Here is a 19620-nt window from a genome sequence, read left to right on the forward strand (position 1 = left end):
ATGTAATTAAAATTCATTTAGCGTGTTTATTTTTTCATGCTCCATTCTCGCAGTAGAACCCCCTTACGGTGTCACAGCTGTGGTGAAATATTTTTGGATGAATCTTCTTTATATCAGACGGCGCTCAAACAGAATATGTTATGAGATATGGGTTCAACATATAGTAGCTGGTTTTAACAGGAAGGAGGTAAAGGAAGAGAAGAAGAATGTTAACGTTTTATAAGCGTTTTATTGAAGATGAGGGCTGGCAACGCGGTTGGCCTTCTTGCCGCTGACGCCGAGCCCAGTTACACGGATGACGCAGCCGGCTAGAGGCGTCTGCTGCAGCTGCTCCTGGGTCAGCCCCATGCGCGAAGTCGTCACGTACAGGTCCGACAGATCAGGGCCGCCCCACGCCACAGACGTCACCAGCAATGCCGGCATGTTTAGCTCCTGCAGAATTGCTCCACTGCGCGGGTCCACGTTGATCACCTGGGTGCACAAAGCGTGACGCATCAATCTTCACGCAAAAATACCTCGCTCTCACACGGGACGTGTCTCTCATCGTCAAGCACGCAGAACGTGCTTAGTGTACACTCAGAAACGAGCTGTTGCACCACACGGAACGTGTTGCTCAACGTAATTCGCGCAGTGGACAGCGGTTGGCTATATCTGGCGTGCAAACTACATAGTTTATTTACGAAATTGGACGCGCGTAAAATAGCTAGATTAGCTCTGTTAGCGCTCGTTCGAAGATGAGCACGAAAATCGCGCTGAAGATTGTGGATACGTCGACGGGTTGAACAACGAATTTAAAAAAATAGTTCAAATGGCTCTGAACACTATGGGACTTAACTTCTGAGGTCATCAGTCCCCTAGAATTTAGAACTACTTAAACTTAACTAACCTAAGGACATCGCACACATCCATGCCCGAGGCAGGATTCGAACCTGCGACCATAGCAGTCGCGCGGTTCCGGACTGAAGTGCCTAGAACCGCTCGGCCACCACGGCCGGCATGAATTTAAAAATTTTCCTTGTTGTTCCTTTGGAGTCATTAACCCTGCTCACTACACTACATTTGACAGATGTCAACTGAGTCTGTACCTTTAGTCTTACGAAGTCCAGAACGCTTTAACCGCCATTGTGTCATTAACTGATATACAGGGTGATTAAAAATTAGCTGCACACACTTAGTAGGTGTAATGTATGCATCAAAATGAGAGTAAAATGTTAAATAAAGTTTTGTCTGAGACTGTTTTATTTCAAAGCTATGCAGTAGAGTAGGGATCACAAGTGATACACAAACAACACGAAATTAATTCCACTATGAAAGCAACGACACGAAGGGACCCGAAATTCAGCACAACTAAGAATTCTACGTTTACCCCAGAACATGTTCTAAACGATGTGCATGTATACGAAAATAGTGACACCCTCGACTTTTTACCGCTCTCGGAATGTTGCAGGCTGCTGTAGTTGGGCTACATTCTTAATTGCAACACCATACACGAGCTCCTTGAGACGGCTCTAATGATAGAATCAAGGGGTAAGATCAGGAGATGTGGCGGGCCAAGCAACAGGTTCTGCACGACCTATCTACTTATCGGCATAAGCAACTTCGAGATACTCTCTTGCATCCCGACTGAAATGTGCAGGGGTAACGCCTACAAAGCTTCAGTCGATATGCAGGCGAACACGACACTCCAAAAGCCTGTACTAGCCCATGATATAATGCCTGCCACAAATTACATTATGCATAATAACTCGGAAATAAAGGAGTTCAGACAAAACTTTATTGAATATTTTACCTTTATTTTGATGCATACATTACACGCGAAGTGTGTACAGTTACTTTTGAATCACCCTGTACAATTATAACAAATCACGCCAAGTTGTTGATGAATCTTCAGTGTACCAGCTCAATGAAATAGCATACTTCCATGACACGCAATTTATAATACGAGAAACGACAAATACGAGAAGCCTTTAACCACCAATGAGTCGTTTCACAAACCTTTATCGTTACTAATCGTGATATAATCGAGGCTCTTCGACACATCCTCAGTGTGTTGGCGCTTTGTAACAATGTGTACAGGTATCACGTAAGTTGTAACATAGGGCCAACAAATAAGGTCCCAAGCTACAAGCGATGTAATTCAGAATGGCATCTACTTTCGTCGGACAAAAGCGGTTTGGATCTGTTTCGCCACGTTCCTCCACGATGCAAGAAAGCAAGTTTTTATTTTTCCTTTCATGTTAGCAAATTTTTCACATCATGGAATTCCGGTTGTGACGTCACAAAACTCGACAATTTCCACGTTCACGTTAGCCTTCAAGTCCCATATGGGGATATCTTACGAGTACCACCTTTTGAGGAATATTTTTGTGAAGTTTAACAGTTTCCAAAGCCACACCCCTAGGATCGAGGACGCTAGAGAGAGGTTGAAACTTAACAAGGCTGGTTACGATTTAAGCAAATCAATATCACAATTGACAACACTGGCGTCTATTTAGTGCTGTTAGTCAATTTATGTTTTGCAGAAACGAATAGAGTCATAGGTAACTTACGTATGTTTATATTATCTCAATTATTCATATACGGTGGTATGATAAATTTTTAATGAACACCTTGAAAAAATAAATTTACTTAATTTATTTTTATGTTAACTGATTCTCCGCCTCCCCATGGTAGAACAACTACACAATTATAAATGAAAGGCACAATACTGTGTATGTTCTACAATATTAATTTGTATCGTTAACCGGTTTCAGGCTTAAAAGGCCACCATCGGACTTTTTAACTGACCACCTCCCGCCAAAGAGAGCGCAACATTCGTGAACGGCATTAAAAAATAAGTTATAAACCAAGAATGAGGAACGATTACAAGAGTGACTGTCACCTATGACAGTGCAGTGTTATGTAGTTAAAAATGTCAAACAGAAAATAAGCATAAAGGGGAAAAACATAAAAAATTAAGTTAAAATAAAAACTCGAGAAAACAGTGCCATATATCATTGTAAATTAAATTAACAGTCACAATAACTAAAATTAATACAAGAAGAGAGTACTGACTAGTAGCGTGAAGAAGAATTACACTTAGGTGACAAAAGTCATGGGATACCTCCTAATATCGTGTCGGGCTCCCTCCTGCCCGGTGTTGTGCAGGCAATCGACATGGCATGCCCTGTGCAAGTAGTTGGAAGTCCCCTGCAGAAATATTGAGCCATGCTGCCTCTATAACCATCCATAATTGCCAAAGTGCTACCGGTGCAGGAGTTCGTCCACAAACTGATCTATCGATTATGTCCCATGAATGTTCGATTGGATTCATGACTGGCGATCTGGGTGGCTAAGTCATTCGTTCGAAGAACCCAGCCCATATTCCATACAAACACAGCCCACAAAAGTTTGGAGCCACCATCAGCTTGCACAGTGACAACTGTGGGGTCTGCGCCACACTCAAAATCTACCATCAGCTCTGACCAACTGAAACCTCGAACAGGCCACGTTTTCCTAGTCGCCTAAGGTCCAATCGATATACTCACGAGCCGTGGAGTGGCCCTGCAGGCGATATGGTGATAGCAAAAGCCCTCACGTCAGTCGTTTGCTGCCATAGCCCATTAACGCCTAATTTCGCCGCTCTGACCTTACGAATAAATTCGTCGTACGCAGCACGTTGATTTCTGCGGTTATTTCACGCAGTGTTGCTTGTATGTTAGCACTGACAACTCTACGCAAACGCCATTGCTCTCGGTCGTTAAGTGAAGGCCATCGGCCATTGCGTGGTCCGTGGTGAGAGGTAATATCGGAAATTTCGTATTCTCGGCACACTCTTGAGACTGTGGATCTCGGAATACTGAATTCCCTTACGATTTCCCAAGTAGAATCTCTCATGCGTCTAGCTATAACTACCAGTAGGCGATCAGAGTCTGTTAATTTCCGTCGTGTGGCCATAAAGACGTCGGAAACCTTTTCACATGAATCACCTGAGTAGCAATGACAGCTCCGCCAAGATACTGACCTTGCATACCTTGTGTATGCGACACTACCACCATCTTAATATGTGCATATCGCTATCCCATGACTTGCGTCATGTCCGTGTATATATGGAAGGTGATACACAAACACTGTAAAAGTCAGAATTGACAATTACAACAGAAAATACATAAGCTAATTTTTTACCAGTTGTGTGAAGAATTCTCTCACTGTAGGGAAGATGTACATATTAGAAAACAACAGAATACGTGCTGTACATAAACAATCACAATAAAATAAATAAATGCACAAAGCTGAAGGAATAGAATAGAGCACACAGTTTGAGAAGCATTGGAAAACAAAGAGGATTAAGTGACGTTAAGACGAGTTGGAGTAGTTAAATCAGGATTAAAAATGATTTCAGAGCTTATGACATATTAAGTGTTTGGCTTTTCTTTGCTTAGTGAAGGAGACAGGACTGTGGCCCTAATTCTGAACATGCCCAGAAAATGTGAAGTCATAACTCTGCTATCTCCAGCTGCATTCATCTTGAGCCAACCTAATTAATATATCTCTGCCTGACGGATCAATATAAAACTTATCACAAACACCACATGTAATTTCGTATAGCTCCCTGTGGATAATGACTGTGTCTTCACTAATGAAAATAGACTGAACTCTGCTGCTCATCACATAATAGGAAACTCACATAACACAATATCCTACAGTAGAAGGAAAATCACAAACATTTAAAGACTTTTATGTTGAGTGAAGGCTGAACGATAATGTTCCTCTACAAGGAAGCCTTATGCTTACAACACAACAAACACGCTTTACGAAAGATTTAAGGCAGTATGTCTGAACAAACAAAAATTTTAAAAGCCTATGTAGAAAATAGAATATGGTTTCTAGGGGTATCTATAAAAATATCATCTACAGTCCTTTAATTCATGAGCTGTTACGATTAATGGTAGAAAATGTGTATACGAACTTCATTATACACAGCGGCCTACGGCAGGCACCGTTAGAAGTCCATCTCTACTTGCTTTACTACAGTTCTGGGCAAAATTTGACAGAGGTGGGCTTAACTAGACTGAGCGAGATCCTGATCACTACCGTCCAACGCTCCCGGCAAGTGCTGCATTATGGGGTAGCTGGCACCTGGAACGTCAGAGGACAACGAAGAGAACTGCAAGTGACATAACATATGAGCCACCTGTCAGGCTACGACAGTTATCAGTTCGCATAGTGGTATGTCACGTATCATCTAGAAAACTGTCTGTCATTGACCTCTTACATCGACTTACTGAACACAAATCCCGTACTTGCTAGAAGAAATTATACGTGAAACGGCTTCCTAAAGATTTCTTTCTTGTGGCGAACACTGGAAGATGTATTCCCCCCTGAATCCGAAACTAGTCAAAACGAAATGTGCCGACGTTTCGCCGCAGGATACTCCGCTATATCATCCACCTACACCGACTCACATTCACCACATCAGATTTTTGAAAATCCTGCCTGTGTAAAACATTTTCTTTTGTGGGTTGTGTGTCTGATTATTGTCCCTATTTTGTTTTTCCTGTGGAATCCGATTAGTACATTAATTTTACGAAAATTATCGGCTATTCTGTCATATATAGCAACATAACAAGATGTATGTACTTCGTTTTTTCTGTTCTGCTCCTCTTGTTAATGTTAATATCAAAACATTACAAAACTGGTTTTTCCTACTGTTGGTACCACTCTACATTGTTCTAACTACGATGTTATTTTGTTTTGTAGATTCTTGAAAATGGCTTAATACCGAGATTGTAATCATATAAAATTCTAACAGCTGAAGGCATGATGAAATCAAGGCAAGATGAAATCCTTTAAAAATTTATAGAAGCTGTGAACTCATATTACAAGAAAATAATCGATAAGAAATAGTTTGAGCATATGTTGAGGTGAAGCATAAAACGACTTTACTTTAAGGAAATCATTCATTTTGTAGGTCACCAGCTCATTAAGAGTAAAATGTTTTGTCCATAGACTTGCGTATGCCACTTAATTACAATTTCCAGTAGTACACTCCTGGAAATTGAAATAAGAACACCGTGAATTCATTGTCCCAGGAAGGGGAAACCTTATTGACACATTCCTGGGGTCAGATACATCACATGATCACACTGACAGAACCACAGGCACATAGAAACAGGCAACAGAGCATGCACAATGTCGGCACTAGTACAGTGTATATCCACCTTTCGCAGCAATGCAGGCTGCTATTCTCCCATGGAGACGATCGTAGAGATGCTGGATGCAGTCCTGTGGAACGGCTTGCCATGCCATTTCCACCTGGCGCCTCAGTTGGACCAGCGTTCGTGCTGGACGTGCAGACCGCGTGAGACGACGCTTCATCCACTCCCAAACATGCTCAATGGGGGACAGATCCGGAGATCTTGCTGGCCAGGGTAGTTGACTTACACCTTCTAGAGCACATTGGGTGGCACGGGATACATGCGGACGTGCATTGTCCTGTTGGAACAGCAAGTTCCCTTGCCGGTCTAGGAATGGTAGAACGATGGGTTCGATGACGGTTTGGATGTACCGTGCACTATTCAGTGTCCCCTCGACGATCACCAGAGGTGTACGGCCAGTGTAGGAGATCGCTCCACCACACCATGATGCCGGGTGTTGGCCCTGTGTGCCTCTTTCGTATGCAGTCCTGATTGTGTCGCTCACCTGCACGGCGCCAAACACGCATACGACCATCATTGGCACCAAGGCAGAAGCGACTCTCATCGCTGAAGACGACACGTCTCCATTCGTCCCTCCATTCACGCCTGTCGCGACACCACTGGAGGCGGGCTGCACGATGTTGGGGCGGGAGCGGAAGACGGCCTAACGCTGTGCGGGACCGTAGCCCAGCTTCATGGAGACGGTTGCGAATGGTCCTCGCCGATACCCCAGGAGCAACAGTGTCCCTAATTTGCTGGGAAGTGGCGGTGCGGTCCCCTACGGCACTGCGTAGGATCCTACGGTCTTGGCGTGCATCCGTGCGTCGCTGCGGTCCGGTCCCAGGTCGACGGGCACGTGCACCTTCCGCCGACCACTGGCGACAACATCGATGTACTGTGGAGACCTCACGCCCCACGTGTTGAGCAATTCGGCGGTACGTCCACCCGGCCTCCCGCATGCCCACTATACGCCCTCGCTCAAAGTCCGTCAACTGCACATACGGTTCACGTCCATGCTGTCGCGGCATGCTACCAGTGTTAAAGACTGCGATGGAGCTCCGTATGCCACGGCAAACTGGCTGACACTGACGGCGGCGGTGCACAAATGCTGCGCAGCTAACGCCATTCGACGGCCAACACCGCGGTTCCTGGTGTGTCCGCTGTGCCGTGCGTGTGATCATTGCTTGTACAGCCCTCTCGCAGTGTCCGGAGCAAGTATGGTGGGTCTGACACACCGGTGTCAATGTGTTCTTTTTTCCATTTCCAGGAGTGTATCTGCAATCACAGTTATGCGACAAGAGGTATTCTGAGAAACCGTGACCTGCCGGTGTGGCCGAGCGGTTGTAGGCGCTTCAGTCTGGAACCGCGCGACCGCTACGGTCGCAGGTTCGAATCCTGCCTCGGCCATGGATGTGTATGCTGTCCGTAGGTTAGTTAGGTTTAAGTAGTTCTAAGTTCTAGGGAACTGATGACCTCAGATGTTAATTCCCATAGTGCTCAGAGCCATTTGAACCATTTTTTGAGAAACAGTTCCATACTCTTTAAAAAACATTATGAAATGTGATCAGATGATTTTTCGACAACGCAGGGTCAAAAACAGACCTTCCTTTTCTCATTAGACAGAGGGTTTATTTTCACGGAGGACGGATGGGCGATGTTTTTCTTTCAGTGCTGACAACTAAGCAGCGGCACGGCACAGGTTTAAATGGAAAACTTCGTGCTGAAAATGTTTCCACAACAACTGTTAGATTAAAAGTGAGGAGTTACATTTATTTCACACAGTTTTTAAAAAATTTAGTTGGCCTGCAGATCCGTCGTGTAAAGAAGACACAAAATGAACTACATTTTTCTCAGTAGCCCTGGAACGTCTTCTTCCTGCATGAAACGTAGCTGTGTGGTGTTTGCCCTGCAATAGTGGATTCCGGCAGCTTTTCCTCTGAATTGTAGCACATTTCTCAAAGACTTTTGCGAAACATTTCAACGCCAAAATTGACAAGTATTTGTCTTTTTAATAGTTTTTGAATGCCGTTAACAAACGTATACCGTTCCATTAAAAAATATAATCCAGTAACTTGGTTTACACAAGAATTATGAGTATTAAGTATTTAACAAATGTATGTGTTCCTATCTATATTACTATTTTCTGGCAACCTAGTTTTCACTGAGGTGACAGAACTCGTGGGACACCTCCTCATATCGTGTCGCCCCCTCCCACCTTTTGCCCGACGTAGTGCACCAGCTCAACGTGGCATGGACTCAGCAAGTTGTTGGAAGTCCCCTGCAGAAATATTGAGCCGTGCTGCCTCTAAAGCCGTTCATAATTGCCAAAGTGTTGCCAGTGTACGATTTTATGCATGAACTGACCTCTCCATCATATCCCACAAATATTCGATAAGATTCATGTCGGGCGATATGCGTGGCCAGATCATTCATTCGAATTGTCAAGAATGTTCTCCAAACCAATCGCGAACAATTGTGGCCCGGTGACATGGCGCATTGTCGTCCATAAAAATTCCATCATTGTTTGGGACATGAAGTCCATGAGTGGCTGCGATGGGTCACCAAGTAGCCGAACATAACAATTTCCAGTCAAAAAATGGTTCAAATGGCTCTAAGCACTATGGGACTTAACATCTGAGGTCATCAAACCCCTATACTTAGAACTACTTAAACCTAACTAACCTAAGGACTTCACACACATCTATGCCCGAGGCAGGATTCGAACATGCGACCGTAGCTGCATCGCGGTTCCAGACTGAAGCGCCTAGAACCGCTCGGCCACAGCGGCCTGCAATTTCCAGTCAATCGTCGCTTCAGTTGGACCAGAGGACCCAATCCATTCCATGTAAACACAGTCCACACCGTTATGAGGCCACCATCAGCTTGCACAACGCCTAGTTAACGACTTGGGTCCATGGCTTCGTGAGATCTGCGCCCACTCGAATCATACCATCAGCTATTACGAAGTGAAATCGGGACTCATCAGACCAAGCCACGGTTTTCCAGTCCTCTAGTGCCCAATCGATACGGTCACGAGCCCAGGAGATGCGCTGCAGGCGATTTTTTGCTGTTAACAAAAACACTCGCTGCCAAAGCCCATAACCGCTAGGTTTCGCCCCACTGTCCTAACGGGTACGTCCGTCGTACGTCCCACATTGATTTCTGTGATTATATCACACAGCGTTAGTTGTCAATCCACCTCCAAAGTATGTTAATTCCTGCTGTGCGGCCATAATCACATTGGAAACCTTTCCACGTGAATTAGCTGGGTACAAATGACAGCTCCGCCAACGCAATGCCCTTTTATACAGCCGCCATTTGTATGTGAGCATATCACTATCGCTATCGCCAGTGTAATCAGTTAGACGAACATCAGCTAGAGGCCAGATATAGTACAGTGATTAAAGTGCTCGCAAATTGTTCATCAAGCCCATTTTCTACCGAAAATACGCATAGGACGGAATTCTATTGCAGATATTTTTGTAATGCTAGTACACAAGAGATTACCAGGTGAAGACTAAGCGAACTAGTTTCTTCTGTAAATGTTTTTATATCTGCACATTATATTTACACTAAATGACAGTATGCAAATAGGTTGCAATTTGTCGCAGTTGCAACACTTGTATCTTTATTATCTACAGATACATTGAGGCAATTACGCTCTTTTTAATGGATCTTTTGTGTTTGCCGTACACACGTTTATTACTGGAGCGTAGTACGACCATAGGAGGAGAGCAAACACACTCACGTAATGGAAAGAGCAGATCAGTACAGAACCCTTAGGGTAACGGGGAATCAGGTGTAGGAACGCGCAAGCAAGAACGGGGTACCAGGTGTAGGAACGTGCAAGCAAGATCAGTCTGCAGCATAGATTCAGATACCAAAGTTACAATTAAACAAGCACAGAGCAAAAGTCTAAAAGGGCATTACTTGTTTAACGGCATTCGAAACCTTTTGAAAATAAGATTCCAGTCCTATGAAAAAAAAAAAGAAACCTCTGTCCGAAAAGGCCTCGGAAGGCCCAATGGTACCGACCGGCCGCCGTGTGATCCTCCAACGATAGGCATCACTGGATGCGAATATGGAGGGTCATGTGGTCAGCACACCGCTCTCCTGGCCGTTGACAGTTTGCGTGACCGGAGGCGCAAGTCCTCAATCAAGTAGCTCCTCAAATGGCCTCACAAGAGCTGAGTGCTCCCCGCATTCCAACAGCGCTCGGCAGACGCGAACGGTGACCTATCCACCCATCCAAGTGTTATCCAAGCCCGACAGCGCTTAACTTCGCTGATCTGACGACAACTGGTGTTAGCACTGCGGCAGGGCCGTTGTCATTTCAATGCTATAACATTTGCAAAAGTTTGCGGTGAAATTTGGCAAACATACGCAGTTACTTGCTAAATTCAAGTGCCGAGGTAGGGATTGAGGCAGCATCTACCCGCTGGAGACATAAACAACGGAAGCAGTTTACCATTTGGCATCGGACCAGTGCAACTAAATGCTTATAAACAAGCTTCAGGCGCAGTCGCAATCACGTTTACGTGCCAATATGATAATACGCGTACTTCAGGATACGACCTTTTCCGAAATAGGTTTCCTCATATACGTGATCAGTGTAATGGTCTCCCTTCTCCGCACACTCCTGCTAATGTGAAAGGGATAGTAAACTGTCCACAGTCCGAAGGACTGTTTGAGCATCGTAGTGATTTACGTCGCACGTTCGTGTTGGATATGGTAAGGTCTTGCCTTCTCCTGACTTTTGAGCTGATTTAGCCAGCCACTTATAATGCGCTACAGTTTAGCCTGGACTCCAGACCATAGCGCCACACCTTGTTTTGCATATTAAAAAATCATGCCAGAGGTTAAATAAGTGTCAACTGATCCAAGAAACGACTGCAAAGAAAGGAAGGAAGATTAAGTTTTAACGACCCGTCGACGGCGAAATCACTGGAGACGGAGCAGAAGCTCCAATTGGGAAAAGATGGGGGAGTAAATCGTATGTACTCTTTTCAAAGGACTCTCTTGGAAATTCTCTTATGCGATTTAAAAAACTGATAATCTAAATCTGGATAGCTGAACGGGAACTTGACAGCTGTCCCGAAGTCGGCTTCATTCCCTAACTACTGCGCCACCTCGCTTGGTAGGGGCATCGAAGCTTGAACCTTGGGAATTTTGATCTTACTGAAAAAGATACAGCCCCATAAAGAACAAAAAAATGGTTCAAATGGCTCTGAGCGCTATGGGACTTAACATCTGTGGTCATCAGTCCCCTAGAACTTAGAACTACTTAAACCTAACTAACCTAAGGACATCACACACACCCATGCCCGAGGCAGGATTCGAACCTGCGACCGTAGCAGTCCCGCGGTTCCGGACTGCGCGCCTAGAACCACTAGACCACCGCGGCCGGCTCATAAAGAACACCACAGCTTGATGTTTAATTTGAAACAAAGTACATATCAACAGACTACTTGTTTGCCGTCTAACTCTATACAATGTGACTGCGCCGGTAAAACAACAAAATGATTAATCCTAAACAGTATTTATTTATCGTAATTCTAATGCAACGCATAGTTTCTTACAGTGTTCCGGGAATTCATAATTGTAACATTACTAATATTACTTGCACTTTAGGCATAAAAATGAACTATGGAAAATCTGTATTTGTTTGCTATGTGTATCACCTCACCCTTTCAAATAAATAAAATGGTCGTCTTTTTTTTACGTTAGGGGGCTTATGATCACATGCACATACTGATCCTCTTGAACAAGCTGACAGATTTTGGAATTCATTCGAGGTTGATAAATGGTATCAGTAACCTGGTCGCTCAAAGAACAATCTCCGTCCGAATCAAAGGAAACATCCTTAGACCGTTTCTTGTCTCCTTGTGTTTGCCCCAGGATGTAAATTAAGCCCTCTCTTGTATATTCTTCACACTCATGATTTAGAACGAACCATCATTCGGCCCACAAGAATTTTACAATATGATGAGGAGGTATGTGTTTATTCAACTGCATACTCATATCTCTAGGCCAGAATGTAATTATTCATTACTGTAGAACATATTGACGAATGGCTGTCTAACAATGGGCTGGAACTTTCGGCTGTATTTTGCATTCATCATGAGCGTTGAAAGCAAACTTGTCACTGAGTATTGGTAACGCTAAAACTGAATGCTTATGACTTTAGACTTCCATCTAACCGAATATACACTTTACTGCCCAGTTGCACACCATACAATGAAATGGAGAAAGCAGGGTTCTTATATTACCTACAAAACTAATACTCAAGTAATATAATAACTCTGCAACCTGTAACAAAGTACCACTGAATAAACTTTGATTAAAAATCGTAGTAGAAGAGAAAATAAAAATTAAAATCACACCAATAAAATATAGATCTTCAATCAGAACTTAAATAACAAAAATCTTTATTTATGATTTGTCACGTAAGCAGCTTTAGAAAGTTCACGCTTAGAAGAGGATTCAAAGAACCCTGAAGACAAGTGATCAGACGAAAATTTCTGTAGAATGTTTATGGAACAAGCGTTGTGTTTCATAAACTGAAGAAGAAGACATGCAGTACTCTGACTAGATTTCAGAAAACTATGTTTTGTTAAATAGCGAGGTGTATAAGAGTCTTTTGTCATCTAGTAACCATACACACTCTGTGTGTATAATATATCATTTGTGTATGATATATCATTTCGTACAATCTCGATACACATAAACTTCCACCGGAGAATTGCAATATGTATTATGTTTAGATGAAATGAAATGTGTCTTCCGTTTGTGACACCATTGCTCTGCCCACACGGTGGGTATTTACGAATGGTTTACAAAAGTATATGACATGTAGAGTTAACATGTTTGTGAACGATTCGTCCGACTTCGGAAACACTAAGTCAGACTTACCAGTTTTTTCACACTGAAACATATTCGTTGTATCTACCATAGCAGCAAATTCATACCAATCTACGTGATTAACTTTTCCAACCACTTTTAGGAAATTTTGCACGTAAGGAGACTGTTACATACAAAAGTATCCGGACACGCATTCATGGACATTAATACGGGGTGCACCCCATTGGTCACCAAACAGACGGCTTGATCTGTGCTGGGGACGCTTTCACTGAAGTGACTAAATGTGTGTGGAATAATGGTAGCCCGTCATCCCTCGAGAACCGAAACCAGAGAACGATGCAACGTTGGACGCTGGGGTCAGGAGCGTAGTCAAAGTTCTATGTCATCCCAAAAAGGGTTCTATTGCGTTCAGATCGGGACTCTGGGCGGCCAGTCCTTTTCGGGAATAATATTGACCACAAACCATTGCCTCATATATTGTCCACAAACCAGCGCGTCATAGACAGGGTGCACTGTCAGGCAGATACAATCATCGTCCGCTAACTGTTCTTCTACTGTACGCATTACACAATGCTGTAAAATGTGTTCATATCCTTTGGCATTTTGCGTTTTAAGCACAATAAGGACAACACATCCTACCCACGAAAAACACCCGCTTGCAGTAACACCACCTCCTCCATACTTCACTGTTAACTCCATACCCCTCCGTCATATTTTCACTGGGTATATCGTGATTAATAAATTAAAATCACCTGTTTCCAGTCATCACTCTAAACGCCATCTCGGGCGATCTTAGTACTGACTACATAAATGTGTGGCTTACGTGGGGCAGCTCGACCTTTGTACCCCATTCTTATCCACTCCCTAAGAACAGTTACTGTGCCAGCTGGACGTTTGGTAGCACACTGGAACTCGAGAGTGATTTCTTTCTCTGATTTCATACGATAAAACACCCTCCGCATTTCTCGACGGGCCTAATCCCCACTACATGAGCTCTGCCTGGTCTCGGTTTAGCTATGAATGCTGCTTCACGTTTCAACTTCACAGTCGGATCACGAACAGTGGACGCGGGCAGCTTTGCAAGTGTTGAAATGCCCCTGATCGATTTGTTACTCAGTTGACATCCCATGACTACTTCACGTTCGAAGTCGTCCAGCTCTCCTGACCGGTCATTACTGCTGTTGCTGCTTCTCTGCTGACAACGCAAAGCTCCCCGCCTCCTTTTACACTGATGGGTTCACCTCTGGTGACATTTAGTGGTCATTTCTGTACTACAAAGTGGTGTCCGGATACTTTTGATCAAATAATGTATATACGCTCTAACGGTAGAACTCACCCTTCCTCCTTTGAAGACAGCTATCCAGAGATTTCCTTTGTTGTCTATTGTCATACCGTCAGGAAGCTCACCTGTTCCAGTGGAATTCAACTGGAAAACAGTTTTGTTTGCCCCTGTGGAAAGAGAACAGAAAGTCAATGCATTATTATCACGTAACGCACCCCTTCCGGATATCCATATTTATGTTACCCGTGATTTCCCTAAAGGGCGCCTAGCAAATGTCGTCACGGTTCCTTTGATGACCACGTTGTCAACGGACTTTAAACTCATATCTACATTCATTCTAAAATAACACGTTAAATACTACGAGAGTCGGTTATGTAGCTGAAGCGATACTGATTATAGGTAAATATTCACAGCCTGATTAATGATGATCAGGCACACAAATTGAGTTCCTGAAGCTATAAATGGAATACAAACTTAAGAATTTTTTACAATACATATTCAATTAGAAAATATCTCTATGAAGAATCTGACGATAGCGAGTAAAGTAGTTAAGTGTCTCTGTTAAAAGATGTATTCATTCTATATCGGTAATCAACAACTGAACGTTTCTTTAGATCAACAAACCTGATGTCGAAGCCAAAGACTTGAATGTTAATATCATTTACGAGACATACGTGTAAGCATCATAGTATACATTAACAAATCCGTTTACTCTTCAGTGTTACTGGAAGACATAAATAAGAAAGAGATAATAAGTCAGCAGTAAGAACAAGGACATAAATTTCTGTACATCAAGTTTTCACTTGTAGCTTGTTTTGTAGTACATTGCTTTACTAAAATACTTTAATATCAACGAGTTTTTTGTTTTTAATTGGGGAGTTTCTCATCTTAAGGGTTAGCAGATATCTTCTATCACAAATGAAATTACGACGATCCGCCTAGGATCTTTGAATGCCTCCTGAGACAGCATACATCAGCGTATAAATAACAATGTAAAATGTTCTTTCTGTGAATTTTTCTCGCCAGACTAGTGTACAATGGCGCATGAAAATGAAGCAGAAATTAACGTTTCTTGAATTAAAAGTCGACATCATACATGAAATATGTTGCTATGAAGTGGAAGTATAAAGAGTAATATCTGAGACAAAATCATTGTACTGGAGTTAAAAACAGCTGTCTGACGGTGTCGCTATACACACATCATCATCACCATCAGTGTTCTGCCAAAAGGCAGGTTTTCACAAGGTAGTTCTCCAGGCTATCCGGTCTTCTGCCATCCTCTTCAGGTCTGCATAATTTCCTCTTCCCTTTATGTCGTCTATCATTTTGTATCTCTCTCTTCCTCTCAGTCTTCTCCCACAAACCAATCCTTCCAAAGCATACGCTAGCAAGCACTCCCTTCTCAATGAATGTCCCTACCAATTCTTTTTCCTTTCTCTTACAACTTTCAGCAGACATCTCTCACCAACCCTTTCCAATACTCTTTCATCGCTCACTCTTTCCATCCAGCTTATTCTCTCCATTGTCCTCCACATCCACATCTCAAATGCTTCTAACCTTTCTTCATCCTCTCGTCTAAGCGTCCATGTTGCTGCTCCATATAGTGCCACACTCCAGACAAAACATTTGCCAAGCCTTTTCCTAAGACATTTATCTAATTTGCCACATAACAACTCCTCTTTCTGTTGAATGCCTACTTCGCTATGGCAATTCGACTTTTCACCTCCTGGTGGCATCTCAAGTCTTCAGTTATTGTACTTCCAAGATATTTAAATGCCCTTACTTGGCTAATGGTAGGTTGTCCTATTTTATACACACATACGAACGCATAATTTTTTGTTTTTAATTTGACGTTTTGTCTTGCGGGTCGAGCCCATTCAGCCATCTCAATAAGGAACAGACGATACGACAGTGAACTGGAGAATGTTTCCTTGTCAGTTACGACGATACAAACGTAAGGACAACGCAACATACAGCCACCGAGCAGATAGAAAATCTCCGACCAGGCCGGGAATTAGAATAGTTTAGCTCTTTGCTTACATCTTGTTATCAGTTGTTCAACTGCCCGCTAAATGAGGAAAGCTGTGATTCGCGCCACCGACCAAGAAATGTATTGAGGGCATACTACCACTGATGCTAGAGAGAAACTGAATAATGTTTGCGGCAAATAACATGTTCAGAATCTGAAAGACATGTTAGAACATGTGTAGCACCTCGGCCTATCCTGAACTACCTCGCATCAGGATGGGTGAGAGAAATGGTGTGGGAGGAGGCAGACTTACGCCGAATCATACAGTGAAACAGTGGTAGTACTAACAAGTGTCTGTTTACAGCAGCAGTGTACAGCACGGCGGCTGTTCTGTAGGCCGTCCAGCGAGCTTTCAAGCGCAGCCTGTTGCTGAATGCGCTGGTGCCCCGACGGCGCCTGTGACGTCCGTTACCCTGGGTCGTGGGCTGCTGCTACCGCGACTCGCTCAGAGCCTCCTGAGTCTGGCCAGCTATACACCCACACGCTTACTCGTGCTCCCTTGCCGTGCAGTTGGGACCGATATGCCACAAAAGATATTCGATGCCAAGCAACAACAGAGCCGGTCACACACCATCGGTCGACCAGAACGGTGGTTGATGATGTCTAGATAGCTAGGAGGCCACAAGGGCGCACCTCCCCCAGCCAGATTGAAGACAGCTTGCACTCCTCGGCCTAAGTCCGTCAGAGGGCAGAGGCTGGCCGCACACCAGCTTCTCAAATCAGTGAAGTTTCCAAGTCCAGTATGTGTTATGCCACGGTTGTTATGTGCATTGGGCCGGAACTTGGTAAGCTGATCAGTGGCCACGCAGCTTACAGATCTTCATCACCTAAGGTGTTAGTCGTGGTTTTTCTGAAACTCAACAGACCGTCATTCTCTCCGGTTCAAGACGCAGGCAGAATGGCGGCACAATTGAATACCTTGAGCCCCCGGGCTCGATTATTTACACAATTATTGTGACACTTCCGACGTCAGCTCACTGGAGGAGTGGGGGAGGAAGGGGGTGGCGAGTGGATTTGTTCCATATTACACGTCTCGTCAGCTCTTCCTGGCTCGCTCACGGAATATCCACACCAAACGCGGAGTGGCTAGGCGCGGTCATATTTGCCGCTTGTGACTTTTCGGTAGCACTCATGTGCTCCGACTTATACGACGTTACTTCACTCTTAGTCACACTGTATTGTGGCGTTAGCTGTTCTATGCGCTTCGTCCGTGGGCGGTGTTGCAAGCCCGTAGTTCAGAAATGGCTCTGAGCACTATGGGACTTAACGTCTGAGGTTATCAGTCCCCTACACTGAGAACTACTTAAACCTAACTAGCCTAAGGACACCACACACATCCATGCCGGAGCCAGGATTCGAACCTGCAACCGTAGCAACAGCGCTGTTCCGGAATGAAGCGCCTAGAACCGTTCGGCCACAACGGCCGGCGCCCGTAGTTGATTTCATTAGTCCTGTTCAGAGTTGATCCGGATATTGTTAGTTTACCTACGGACAAAGGTAATGTTACCGGTGTTGTGGACAAGCAGAATTTTACTTGTCAAAGATGCAGTGTTTGCTGTCAGGTTTAGCATATTGCATATTGTGCTGACCCCACAGAAAGTGTTGAGAGAGGGATCAACAGGGTCTTGAAGAAAAATTCCTTATCGAAGGAGACTATCAAGAGTCTCAATTCTTATTGTACTCCCAAGGCCCACAAGGAAGGCGTTCCTCTTCGTCCGATTGTGAGTAAGATTGGTGCTTCGACATTTCGTGTAGCAAAACATCTTGTTACTCTACTGAGCCTATTAGTAGATCAGTGTGAGCACCATATCAAACTCGGCGGATTTCTTACGTGGATTACATGGGAAGCTTTGAATGACTCTGATACAAGTTTTGATGTGATCTCTGTCTTCACTTGTGTTCCTCTGTCTGATTCGTTACGGCTGACTGAGTTTAAGTTTGGTGCTGAATTTACGAACCGATTTCGGCATGTGTTGATTCCACTTTTTATTCAAGAATCAGTACTAAAAGCAGACGGATGGAGTTGCGACGGGAATCCCGTTGTCACCTGTTAATGACTGTTTATGGAAGATTTCAAGGAACGTGCCTTGAAGTCTGCGGCTTTGAAACCTGCGTGTTTTTTTCTGATATGTAGGCGATAATTTTGTTGTTTGGCTTTATGGAGGTGAGAATGTTAACGCCCTTTTAGGACACCGGAATTGAATCCACCCGAATATTCGTTTCACGATGGAGCTGGAAAAAGATGGCAGTCTTTCCAGCCTTGATGTGCTGGTCATGAGGATGGTGGATGGTACGTTGGGACATGCCGTTTACAGGGAGCATACTCACACTGACTTGTATTTGCAGGCCGTTAGTTTTCACCATCCGGTTCAACGTCAAGGGGTACTTCGTACCTTAGTTCATGTCATCTCGGGCCCTGGGAGTTCGTCCACTGAGTTGGCCCATCTCGAAGCCACCTTTTGTCAGAATGGCTACGGTGATAGACGAAGCGCTGTCGACGCTCTGTGCATCGGGTGTGTGATGATAATACCGAGGTGGCACCGAAGTCTACCGTCTTTTTGCCTTAAGCAGGGCGAATTTCGAACAGGAGTCGTCGCATTTTGCGGAAATAATATGTGAGGTGTTTTTTTCAGCCACCATCTTGTTTTGCGTAAGGCTGGTGTCTACCGTATTCCTTGCACTTATGACATGTAATATATTCTGCATCTACAACTACATAGATACTCCGCAGGCCACTGTAAGGTGCCTGGCGGAGGGTACACTGTACCGCTAGTTGTCATTTCCCTTCCTGTTCCACTCGCAAATAGAGAGAGGGAAAAACGACTATCTGTACACCTCCGTATGAACCCTAATTCTCGTATTTTATCTTATGGTCCTTACGCGCAATGTATGTTGGTGGCAGTAGAATCGTTCAGCAGTCACCTTCAAATTCCGGTTCTCTAAATTTTCTTGATAGCGTCACCCGAAAAGAATGCCGCCTTCCCTCCAGGGATTCCCATTTGAGTTCCTGAAGCATCTCCGTAACACTTACGTTTTGTTCGAACCTACCGGTAACAAATGCAGCAGCCTTCCTCTGAACTGCTAAGATGTCTTCCTTTAATCGTACCTGGTACGGATCCAAAACACTCAAGCAGCACACAAGAATAGATCGCACTAGCGTCTTGTATGCGGTCTCCTTTACAGGTGAACTACTCTTTCCTGGATTCATCCAATAAACAGAAGTCGACCATTTGCCTTCCCTACGACAGTTTTCACATGCTCGTTCCACCTCA

The 19620-nt window shown here is 44.1% G+C and overlaps 1 protein-coding gene across 1 annotated transcript in view; it reads right to left on the minus strand.

Moving 5' to 3' along the window:
• Positions 1-209: 209 nt before the first annotated feature.
• LOC126298400 (regucalcin-like) overlaps positions 210-19620 on the minus strand; it is a 138215-nt gene continuing 118804 nt past the window's right edge. Inside the window, exons 5-6 of the mRNA XM_049989713.1 lie at positions 14374-14486; positions 210-471 (exon numbers count right to left, since the gene is read on the minus strand). Of these exons, the coding sequence (XP_049845670.1) occupies positions 229-471; positions 14374-14486 (356 nt within the window). The 3' untranslated portion in view covers positions 210-228. The remainder of the gene's footprint in view (positions 472-14373; positions 14487-19620) is intronic.

The sequence above is a fragment of the Schistocerca gregaria genome, chromosome X, assembly GCF_023897955.1.
Source record: "Schistocerca gregaria isolate iqSchGreg1 chromosome X, iqSchGreg1.2, whole genome shotgun sequence".
Classification (NCBI taxonomy): Eukaryota; Metazoa; Arthropoda; class Insecta; order Orthoptera; family Acrididae; genus Schistocerca; species Schistocerca gregaria.